The 12,645-nt window shown below is 34.5% G+C and overlaps 1 protein-coding gene across 2 annotated transcripts in view; it reads left to right on the top strand.

Moving 5' to 3' along the window:
- The window catches only part of LOC111510145 (venom protease), a 78,729-nt gene that overhangs the window by 22,164 nt on the left and 43,920 nt on the right, over nucleotides 1-12,645 (top strand). For both annotated transcript variants that reach the window (XM_074169618.1, XM_074169617.1), the window contains exons 4-5: nucleotides 490-605; nucleotides 7,473-7,896. In XM_074169618.1, the coding sequence (XP_074025719.1) occupies nucleotides 490-605; nucleotides 7,473-7,896 (540 nt within the window). The remainder of the gene's footprint in view (nucleotides 1-489; nucleotides 606-7,472; nucleotides 7,897-12,645) is intronic.

Raw genomic sequence — 12,645 nt, 5'->3', positions numbered from 1 at the left:
CCTCCTGAAACAGCTACTTTCATATAAACATTGAATTACACGAAAGAAAATATTCTTTCAAAATAAATACTTCTATATGAACACTGAATTATACAGAAGATACTCTTCTCTACTCAGTTTGAAATACAAACAGAAGATAATTTTCTCTACTCAGTTTGATATACAAACTGAGTAGAGAAAAGTATCTTCTGTATAATTCAGTGTTCATAAAGAAGTATTTGTTTCGAAAGAATATTTTTTGTTTCGTGTAATTCAATGTTTATATGAAAGTAGCTGTTTCAGGAGGACTTTCTTTCAGTTTGGGTCTGAAAGTTACTTCTCTGCATGTTCTACACATTCATGGCAAGAGTTTCTTATTTTCAAATTGATTACTTCCTTCCTTTCTTTGAAAGATTACCTCATCCTTTTTTATATGGTTAGGTTCTAAACAGATTACTTTCAATTTGAGACACAATTTGAAAAAAAATTACTGAATTTATTTTGTTTAAGGCATTAATTGGATATCAAGCAGAGCCGGAGGAGCCTATATTGTGGAACTGTGGAGGATCAATAATCAGTGATAATTTCGTACTCACTGCTGCACATTGCTTTTATCACCACAGTTTGTAAGTATTTAGAAGTCTTCAACCATCTATACTGATATAAATGTGAAAGTTTGTGAGAATGTATGTATGTATATTTGTTGCTCTTTCGCGCCTAAACGACTGGACGGATTTAGAAGAAACTTTACATGAATACAGCTCATACATCAGAATAACTCGCTGATGTATAAGCACGCCAAGATAGCTCTCAGCGAGCTATCTTGGCGTGCTCTATCTTGGCGCTGCCTATAGTTACATGCAGATGATGTGCCGTGAGAATGTTTATCTGAAATAGTTCTAAATAAAAGTCCGCGATGGCAAATATCTACTTCTTATGTGGTAGCCACTATATGCAAAATACTGAGCCATGAATGCAATTAAACTGGATACTTTTTCACAATGCACATTTCAGAATATCTGTCAAAATTAATTGGTTAAGGTTTTCGCCGCCGAGATTTTCAGTGTTCATATTTTCATTCGGATTTGAAGGCCGTCGTAGTTTCGATAGCACGAGAGGCTGGCTTCTTCAGAATTTCATTCATCTCGATGATTCACCGATGACTCGTGCTAGCGAAACGTTGCATTTCCAAACTATGACGGTCTTCAAACCCGAATAAAGATAGTAACACAGATGAAAATTCATATAATTGTCATTTTAAGTATTTAATATAGATAAACTCTGTCATTTGCACTGAGTATTTTGGACGAATCGTTTGATTCGATGACCGATGCCCGATTCGCGGGGTAGAGGGCGGTCTAAGCAATGAAGCGCCATCGCCGAGAATGCAACCCAAATGCGGGCAGACGCGTGAAGGCAGACGTTGTTGACGGTTGTGTTAGATTTGCGAATTTTTTATAGGTAACGTAATTCGATTTTTGATACATTATTTAGTTCAGTTGGCACTAAATAATGAATTAGTTACTGTATTTTTCAAGTAAAAGTATAAATAACTAGCAGTTGCCCGCGGCGTCGTCCGCGTTGAATTTGGTTTATCACATTAAGTTTCGTGACACACCATTTCAAACAAATAGTCACAATATTTTTCATCAACCCAAAACTTCTGTAAATTGATTGATGTAGCCGTTACTACGTGGTAGGAAATCATAATGAAGAAAAGATAATTGAAACTTTCTATGTTTATTACTGCTTTTATTTGTAACTAACGTTACCGCAGTTTCGTCCTATAAGGACATTTTCGAACTCATACATTAAACTAAGTTTAATGAGTTTAATAAGTTTGAAAATGTCCTTATAGGACGAAACTGCAGTAACGTTAGTTACAAATAAAAGTAGTAAACACATAAAAAGTTTCAATTCTCTTTTCTACAAAACTTCAGGTTTTCAACTTCAAAACTGACGAAATTCAGTAAATCTTTGAACCCCTATTTTCCACCTTGAAGGTGGAAATTCCTAATTCACTTTATTAATGCTTATTTATGCTATACAAGGGACCTATCCGCATATTTCAAGATTCTAGGTTAATATAAGAGTGTCAGCCAATCTATAGGTACCTATTCATACAATACTAGCTGTTTCCCGCTGTTTTGCCCGCGTTACCGTGGGAAGCTACCCTATGTGTTATTCCAGGTCAAGATCTGTCTATATACCAACTTACAATTGGATCCGTTGAGCTGTTTAGGCGTCAAAAAGTATCCTGAAAACTTTACGCATTTATAATATCAGAGTAGGATTACCAATATATTTCATTCTAATCTTTTCAGTTTTTTTTACTGGTAGTATTTAATATTGTATAAGTGGATACCTATTAATTGACTGACCCTTATATTAACGTTCAGCCGAAGCTACTGAACCTAGAATCTTGAAATGTGCAGGTAGTTTATTTGTATAGCGTAAATAAGCATCAAGAAAGGGAATCAGGAATTTCCACCCCAAGGGGTTCAAAGATTGTATTCAATCAGAAAAATGGAAAATTTCTCACTATTCTGAATTTTCGACTGTCTTCTTCATGTCTACAAATGAAGCATAATGTACAAAGTTATCTTTGAAAAAAGAATGTAATATATGTACATACACACACATAGCAACACCAAAATGGAGACGTGTTAGTTGTTTAATTTTCAGATTTATCTGTAATTTTATATATACATACAGTGTCACCGATAAAGTCCGCATCAAATGGGAAACTTTTTTATTTATCGTTTTATGTGAAATTTGATTTTGGCAGTAGATTTTGCTTAAGAAATGATGTCAAATGGCGTCTACAAAATAGGTCACGTGATTTCCTTAACCTGTCAAAATTGACATTTAAAAAAAGAAACATCGAAAAATGACATTATTCTTCAAAATATCCAAAAATATCAAAGGATAAAAACATTTTCTTTTGTAATTTTATACCCACACACCAAGTTTCAAACCCATAATAAGTATTTTATATTTTCACTATTTTTCCGCATTCCTGCTTTTTCTACTTATCAAAATTTAAGCACACCTGTACTAAATCTTTTATTTTAAGTAAACTCGTCACCGAATTTCTTTTTTGTAATATAATAATATTTTAAGAGCCTCTTTGATGTTAAAAACAAATTTTGAAAAATAAAAGTTGTCAAACTTGATGCAAAGTTCATCTAGTTTCAACGGGGCTTTCCAAACTATACAGTACTTGAGTTTTTTAATGAGCAAATGGCCTCACAATATGAATTAGAACAAAACGGAACATTAGGAAACAATATCTTAGAGTGTTTATTGTTTTTTTAACAAAAAATACAGTGGAATTTAATCTTAATTAAAAGGATTTTGTAAGGAAATTTTCTGTTTAATTCTACTTCTCCTTGGTACCAGAAAGAGAAATCTAGTCGAACATCGAAATCTCTTTCCTTTAAGGTATTTATAAATTTGGGTTTGTAGGGTTTGAATTTATTTTTATGTAAAATTGCTCTTACGCTTTCTCTTTTAACGCCAGTTCTATATTGGTAATACTTGATTTTCCCTGTTCGATAACATCCAGGCAGACAGCCAACTGAACCTCATCATTATTGCGTGATGGATTATGACGTTTTTTAAAAGTATTTTCAACTGAACCAGTCAGTTTGAATTTTTTTAAAATCCCACTTACAGTGGATTGCTGTACATGTCTACCAGGATGTCTTGCGTTAAAAATATCAGCCACTTGTCGATGCAATGTGTTTTCACCACAAATTAGCACAATTTCAATTTTTTCTTGTAAAGATAACATATTATTTTAATTTTCATACATTACATTGAACTAACGGGCATTAATTTATTCAGTGACAGTGACGTTTTCTAAAACACATTATGTAGTTTCATATTTTTTCACAGCCTACCCAGTTTTTTTAAATTAGTGTTGTTAGCGGAGTAGGTAAATGTAAATACTATGAGTTTTTTTCTTTTATTGGATTCAAGGATCACGAAATGATGTTTCCTAATGTTCCGTTTTGTTCTAATTCATATTGTGAGGCCATTTGCTCATTAAAAAACTCAAGTACTGTATAGTTTTGAAAGCCCCGTTGAAACTAGATGAACTTGGCATCAAGTTTGACAACTTTTATTTTTCAAAATTTGTTTTTAACATCAAAGAGGCTCTTAAAATATTATTATATTACAAAAAAAGAAATTCGGTGACGAGTTTAGTTAAAATAAATGATTTAGTACAGGTGTGCTTAAATTTTGATAAGTAGAAAAAGCAGTAATGCGGAAAAATAGTGAAAATATAAAATACTTATTATGGGTTTGAAACTTGGTGTGTGAGTATAAAATTACAAAAGAAAATGTTTTTATCCTTTGATATTTTTGGATATTTTGAAGAATAATGTCATTTTTCGATGTTTCTTTTTTTAAATGTCAATTTTGACAGGTTAAGGAAATCACGTGACCTATTTTGTAGACGCCATTTGACATCATTTCTTAAGCAAAATCTACTGCCAAAATCAAATTTCACATAAAACGATAAATAAAAAAGTTTCCCATTTGATGCGGACTTTATCGGTGACACTGTATAATTTTTTTAGATAACTTTGTAATGTATCCTATAGCCTTGGGAGATAGAAATGTTTGTCGGAAGCTGGAAAGAGTAAAAAAGTGTTATTTCAACTTTACATCTACCTGTTGTTGAGATGTGCTTTGTTGTTCACATGGTGTTGTTCAACTGGTGTTCAGATATGTTTTATAGTACAGCTTGTCAAATCTAGGAGCGACTCCAAAGTCCAGGCTTAGAGCTAAGATGTACACTTACATCCTCCATCATCCCTTATTTTATCCCCTTAGGGTGGAATTTATCAAACTTCTTTCTAAGGGGATGCCTACGTCATAGTAGCTTTATGCATGCAAAGTATCAGTCCGATCGGTTTAAAATTGACAAAGTTCCATACAAACTTTCATCCCCTATTTTATCCCCTTGGGGGTAGAATTGATCAAAATCCTTTCTTAGCGAATGCCTACGTCATAACATCTACCTGCATGCCAAATTTGAGCTCGATCCGTCCAGTGGTTTGGGCTGTACGTTGATAGATCAGTATGTCAGTCAGTCATCTTTGAGTTATATATATTTAGAGATGAGCCATTACCTACCTACTGTCAAATGGAGGGAGTAGAAAAAATGTTTATATACGTTGTCTATTATTTAGGTTATAAAAACAAGGTTCCTGAATAGATGATTCTGCAATAGTCGAGTTGTTAATGTCGAACATAGCAAAGTACCTTCTCGGTATTGTCCCTCAACTGATGGCCATCGTTCCTTCCGATTCCATATGTTCCAATTCGAAAAATTTTATTAGTTACCTTGCTTATCGAGTAATCCCTGTTCTGTAGTTTCGATGGTTTCTCTGATTTGCTGGCCTCGGAAATGGTTTTAAGCTATTCGTTTTGCGAATTCGGAGTTACTTTTGAGTCCCGTTTAGAGATAATGTTGGAATAGGAAATACGTTGTTGTTTGATTTCATTTTTATGAGCTTGGACTCTGGTTCATATTTTTTCATTAGTCTGACCGATGTATTGTTCATTACAATCCCCACATAAGATATTGTCTACACTGTGATTTTCAAGAGCAGTTTTGTCTTTTACCCACATTAGGATATCGTTGTCTTTGGTTTGTAGACTGTGTGGATATTTCTTCTCCGCAACTATTCTTTCTATTTTGTTTTTGACATCTTTGATGAAAGGAACTGTCACAGTTTTTTATTCTGCGGCTAAACTTCTTCTTGTTTGGCGGAGTTTGTTTTTTTGATGACTTTTCGTTGGTTTATTGCTTTTTTGATGGTTTTTAGGTCATAGCAATTTTTTCGGAGGGCTTTCATGATTTCTTTCAGTTTTGCCTTTCTGTTGATTCCATTAGGCGGAAACATCACGTCACTGTTGTATCGACAATGGATTCCAGTTGAGTGAGTTGATGATAGGATTCCGCATATAGACACCTGTTAGTGTGAGTGAATTTTCGGTACAGAGTCTATCCTAGGGTTTCAGATGAGTTTATTTTGATGAGCAAGTGTAGGAAGGGTAGTTTGCTCTCCTGGACCTGCCCATTGAAAAAGAAACTATCGGAAACATCTCTAATTTTTTTATTGAGAAAGATATAGACAAGGCCTCCACAACAAATACTAGTTTGTGTAGATTAAAAGAAATGAAGACAAAACTTCACTGATGGATTGATCAGAAGTTAATAAGTTGACTTGTGATTCCTATCTCTGAATGTATATTGGCCAAACTGGGATAACTCCCTTCAAAAGAATAGAAGGTCATAAAGTAGTTTTTTAAATGGCGTGCACGAGTTCAATTCTGATTGCGATATATTGTGTTTGGAAAATAGTTAAAACTCAATCTTCTGGAACGCTTATAAATCAATAGATTTCGATGTAGAAATTGTTACTTGAGATCGAACATACCTGAAGAAGCCATCGTATAGTGACACACATGACGTGGTGTTGAGTGAAATATTGCTTGAATAAATGTCATCAGATAACAAACAAAAAAAACTAACATATTATTTTTAATGATGAAATAGTCGAGAACATATTAAAATATTTGTCATCATTTCTATCGATAATTTCGAAATAATCACTCTACAGACTGATTGTCATTGGTAATCTTTCAGTGTGTATACAGGCTTTACACGCTTTTATTAGCTTCACCTGTATGTATGTATGTATGTTTGTTTGTTTGTAACTCTCAAGCTCGGTATCTGTATTTGACAAAATTATCGACATCATTGCTTGCTCTATTCACGGGCAGATGGCGCTGTACATAACCTCCTTGATATATCGACATTATTGCTTGATCTATTCGCGGACAGATGGCGCTGTACATAACCTCCTGGATATATCGACATTATTGCTTGATCTATTCGCGGGCAGATGGCGCTATATGTAACCTCCTTGATATAATTCGAACTCACTTTACATGTGTTTCTTCATTTGAAAAAAGTATTTTTTTTTCATGTACACGTGCACCTGCTGCCTTATTTGTAACCCCCCTTTGCGCGCCTGCTGCCTTGGGCTTGGTAGCTGATTTTTAGGCTATATAAATATAGTTCAAAAATACTACAAAATATGCTTTTATAGCATACAAAAGTGAAAAATGAAAAAGTTGAAAATATTTTTTTTTAAATAAGCTTCAAATAATAACGAACGAAAAATACTAGTATTATTGTGAAGAAAGCGTAGGCGCTTTGTGCCATATTTTTGTATATCAGGCGCCCATCGCTTTTTTTTACAATAATACTAGTATTTTTTGTTCGTTATTGTTTTGAGCTTATTTAAAAGGAATATTTTTAACTTTTTAGTTTTTAGTTCGATGTTCTTTAAAATAATGTTTTTTTATTTTTTAAACTATATATATATATTCAACTCAAAAGAAAAGTGGCAATACCATAAAGTTTGTTGCCCATACAGTGACCAAAAAAAGTTTTTTTTTAATTTCAGCGGTTATGCCAAATTTGTAAGAGTGGGCATTACTGATCGAAGTGATACGTCCCACATGCAACATCTCGAAATCGAAAAACGTATTTACTATCCCAAGTACACTGGTGACCACTATCACGACATAGGTTTACTCAAGTTGGCTTCGAAAGTTCGAATGAACCCTTATGCTACAGCAGCCTGCCTTTTCACTGAAAAAGTAATTCCAAACGTTCTACCAATCGCAACTGGTTGGGGCATCATGGAGGAGACAGGAAATCTTACCGAAAACTTAATGAAGGTTACTCTGGAGATATTCCCTCATGATGATTGTGCCGAATCGTATAAGAAGTTTAAAAATGACCCTTTTTCAGAATTAAATAAGGGGATTGTTGATGACTGGATGATTTGTGCAGGTTCTACCACGATGATAAAGGATACATGCAGGGTGAGAATATTTTGAAAGTTTTTTCAATTAAAAGATTTCATGCCGATACCTAAGTGGAGAAAATGTAAACATTTTTAACACTTTGAATTTTCTATACTACTGTAAAAGAAAGTGACCTCAACAATAGCATACTCAATGTTAAACATTGAGCTCACTGCACAGTAGGTAATTTGACCTGAAATCTTGGCCAAAAATTATTTTCTGCACTAATACTAATAATGTTTTTGTTATTGACGTTCGATTAAGAACGTATCAAAGCAAATAACTGCATATTTGATTTTTGTAAACAACAAATATCAGCTGATTTATGGGCAGAATTTGCAAGCAACGTGCTCAGTGTAGCATAAATAGTGTAATTTTGATATGAATGGAAAAGTTTTTCATAATTTTCTAAACAAAAACATAAAAATCGTGCATAATATGAAGAAGAGTAAGGACAGTAAGTAATTAAAAACAACCAAAATATTCTGGTGGACGTTATTGCTTTTCTTAATAAAACGTGGAATCCTTACTTAACCTCAAATAAATCGTTAGTCTGGGGAAAAACGACATTTGTCGAAAAGTAGCATAGTTCAGTACACGAGATTTGAGTTTTTTCAAAAATTTGATAACTTAGTTCACGACCTATACTAACTTTTCTTTTGCACAATGTTACCTAATTTGAAGATAATGGTGTTAGGTATCAGTTATAGTCTATTACAATTATTTATGTTGAATACTAATAGACAGAAAAATTAAATAGATTCTGTAGTTTGACTTGTGTCGTTTTTCAACATTAGAAATTCTTGAAATTTGGAATGAATCTATGGCATAATTCAAAAATATCAAAGGAAAGTATGGTACATTTTAGGGGATATTGTGGTTAGTAGTAAATGTATTGAGCGTAAAAGTCGATACATTTGCATTGTAATTATGGTCTAATGGTTGCCATGGTAACACATTAACAGGTTACTTTTAACATTGTGAAGACTCGTAATGAAAGAAAAATATTAACATGAATAGGAAATATTCAAATAATGTAGGTAATCAAATAAAAGTAAAATAACAATCGTGGTTCAATCTGTTATAAATTTGAAAAGAAGTCCTCATAACATTGTGGTACACATTTTTTTATCAATGATAATATACCTCCTTTTTTTCTTTCTGTAATTCCAGGTTTGAATAGGTAAGCAGGTTTCAAAGTATAATTTGTGATTGACCTTCTGCTGTTGATGATGCTATTCTTTCATTGTGCTTTGAGGAGTTTGGCTTCAGTTTTTTCCACTTCTCTTCCATTTTTATTCTTTTTCTTCCTTTTTGAACAATACTTGTCTTTATTTTCACTTTTCTCTTCTTGACAGAAATGTCTTTCATTTCTAAGGGAGTGTAGTTAGGGTCTCGTGTACTGTTGTCAGAGGTAAAATTGCGATCAGCATCAGATGAAACTTGAGAGGAAGCAACGTTATCAGATTCTGGAACTTGCACCAAAGCCGTCGTCAGGGTTGTGTCATTAGAATCAGTCTCTGAAACTAAGAGTTGGTAAGAAGCCATAGGTAGTACAGGACAATCGGCTTCTGAACGTGTTCCGGAATCTCCGGTTAGCAGATGGTATTCAATCTCAAGTTGCGCAGACGATGCATTAATCACAGAATAATCAGTCTTGGGAAATTGTGCTGGTGCTGCATTCATCCAAATATTATAATCAGTATTGAAAGTTTGCCCAGAAGCAGGGTTTTCAGCCTCCAAAAGTTGCTCAGAAGCATAGTATTCAGTTTCCAGGATTGGCATAGAAGCAGCAGTTATCACTTGGTAATCAGAATCACCAAGTTGCGCAGAAACCTCGTTTGCTGTGAGGTAACCAGCCATTGGAATTTGTGTGAAAGCTGTCGATAGTATAGCGTAATTTTTATCCGGAAGCTGCTCGACGGTTGGAATAAAGTCACAATAATCAGTAATTGGCTGTTTTTGATGAGACCAGGGAATTTTTTATTTGTGGTTGAACAGAAACTGTTGGGGGAGTATCTTCGTTGTCATTGGTTTCTGTAAAAAATGGGAACAAATAATATAAACCGATATTTGGTACCTACTTGAAGATCTACCAATCAAGATGAACAGTGAATACATAGTCCTTGACAAACAAAACGTGTCAATTGGTTTTCAGCTGTCTCGATAAATTAAATAATGTACGTACTCATATTTCCTCACAACACAAGCTCACGTGCTTGAGTTGTAGATAGACGGTGTTCGGACGAACATGGAACGTCATTGACAACATGAGTAAAATGGTACGTTGATTAGGCTTTCCTAAAAAGACGAAAGATATCACATAGGCATTTCGTCTCAAAAATATTTCCAGAAAAAGAATATTTTTCGCGGTTTATTAACTATAATCATATTTCTCAAGAAAATGATCATAATCGTAGGATTGCAGTGGATTTTCTAAATTATATGAGTTAATAATCTTGAAAAACGACACAAATTCCATTGTGTCGTTCTTGATAATTTTCAAACATGTCGTTTTTCCCGGCATTGCGACGACCACTTTCTTGGAATGCTAGGAATGCTATCTAGCGTACAAAAATTACACTACCGCTTGTGACATTTTTCGAGCTAAATTTAGTGAGACTTCTTAATCTTCAGGTGTTGATAAGTCAAAACCTGATATTTTTGAGTTGTGACGTTTTTCTTCCGGACTAACGAAATGTCTTTTTCCATTAATATAAATTTTGCGTAAACTTTTGATTCTGTAGGCCGTGGACTGCCGTCTTTTTATTTGATGTGTTAAGAAAAGAATTCTAATTCAATTTTTTTTTATTTTTCGTTTCGGTTTTTTTCAGTTTCTGATTCAAATCATTTATGACAGACAGTCCCAGCTTGAAATTAAGTGAACTTTTTAATGTTGAATGGATTTTTAAAAAATTAAAAGAAAAAACTGATACTGTTCACAATGTTATATATCAGTTATTCAAATTATGTTTCTGAACAAGATTTGGCTACGTTGTCGAAAGGTAGATTGAACCACGCTGGCAAAACTAGCCGAAACAAATCTTCTGGATGCTTTCAACATGACTTTGGATTTTTCTGATCCCCTTATTTCCTCGATAAATCTGAAGAAATGCGTTGAGCACTAGAACCGTATGCAGCTTCTACGTGAGTTGTAAGATATGCTAGTTACTGCTCCAGAAGTATCTACAAAAAGAGTTTGAAGTGAATAGGAAAGTGAAGAAGAGAAATAGCCAGAAACTATTGACAATTCAGTTTAACTTTCTTATTAGTCAGTGGGCTATGCTTGAAGACTGGTAGTAAACAAATCTAAAGAAACGAACTTTAAATGTTCAAGCCAGTCTCGAATATACCTACACAGGAGATTGAATGGACTGATGCCTATCAGAAAACAACTACTACCCTGGCTAATACCACGAAGGGCGTTGGATTATATCCTACAGGCGTCAGTGCAGGAATCCTCACAGAAAATTTCCTGCATATGCAATTGGCCATACAACTGAAAGAGTCCACCTTCAATTTTAGAACGATTTCGGGCTGCCAGTCTTCAAGCATAGCCCACTGACTAATAAGAAAGTTTTTCTTCCTTATTCAGAGGAAACGGGCAAATTACGGATATGCAGTTGGTTAGTACCTCGTCCACTAGATGGAGTAACATTTTGTTGTTTCGCTCCAACTTAGGAAGAGGAATGAAATACTCTGAAAGAATTCCGATTTTCAATTATGGAATATAATTGACTTTAGGTCGATGATGACTACTATCTTGCACTGATGAGTGCAAGAAGCCCGAAACCGGTCTGCAAGTGTGCCCGTTCCAAAATTGAAGGTCAACTCTTTCAGTTGTATGGCCAATTGCATATGCAGGACATTTTCTATGAAGATTCCTGCACTGACGCCTGTAGGATATAATCCAACGCCCTTCGTGGTATTAGCCAGGGTAGTAGTTTTCTGATAGGCGTCAGTCAATTCAACCTACTGTGTAGGTATATCCGAGATTAGCTTGAACGTTTGAAGTTCGTTTCTTTAGATTTATTTAGTTTAATGTGAAGTATACCAAAAAGATTTGTTTGAATGTAGTTCACATGACATGCATACCAAAAAGAGCTAGATAAAATCAATTCGTATGAAATCATAGCCGGGTTACAGGAAATTGACGGGGTTTTGGTTTCTGTGAGTGCAAGAATATGAATACTATTTGATTGCAGATGTTGGTGCACTGAAATTATATTTGAGTTGAGTCCTCTGATGTTGCAGAAATCGATTTTGAAGTTGCCAGCGTGCCTCTTAGCAAATGCAGTAACCATGCTATTTCCCTGTGGACTGATGTTAGGAATACCCTGCTGACTGTCAGAAATAGTGGTTTTCGAATAACTTCTGCAGGATGGAGCCCTTGCCTTGAATCTGCCTCCACCTGGAGATCTGATTGGGAAGCTATTTTACCTCCGGAGTATTTTGACCCTAGGAGCGCCACCATGTATTTTTCCTTAAATTCCTGTGATACTTAGTACATGTCAGATCTTGTTTTTTCAAGGACAGAACACTAACACTACAGGAGAATTCTTAAGACGCTCCAAGAACGCTGCCTGTGCGGAATTATCGATTCACATTGGACTTGAATCGCTGGATATTTGGAAAAACGTTCTTAGGAAGTTTATTCCACATACCCGCAGTTTTCCAAATGAAATACTTCTTAAAAAGTGAATTTTGAGGTGTACTGAATTGAACCTCAAAACGATGAGCAGCCATAGTCCGTCGCGTATTTCTTAT

Source organism: Leptinotarsa decemlineata, unplaced genomic scaffold, assembly GCF_025532065.1.
Source record: "Leptinotarsa decemlineata unplaced genomic scaffold, Ldec_3_MD MMD2_P_RNA_scaffold_5, whole genome shotgun sequence".
Classification (NCBI taxonomy): domain Eukaryota; kingdom Metazoa; phylum Arthropoda; class Insecta; order Coleoptera; family Chrysomelidae; genus Leptinotarsa; species Leptinotarsa decemlineata.
This window is presented reverse-complemented; position numbering and strand designations above follow the sequence as displayed.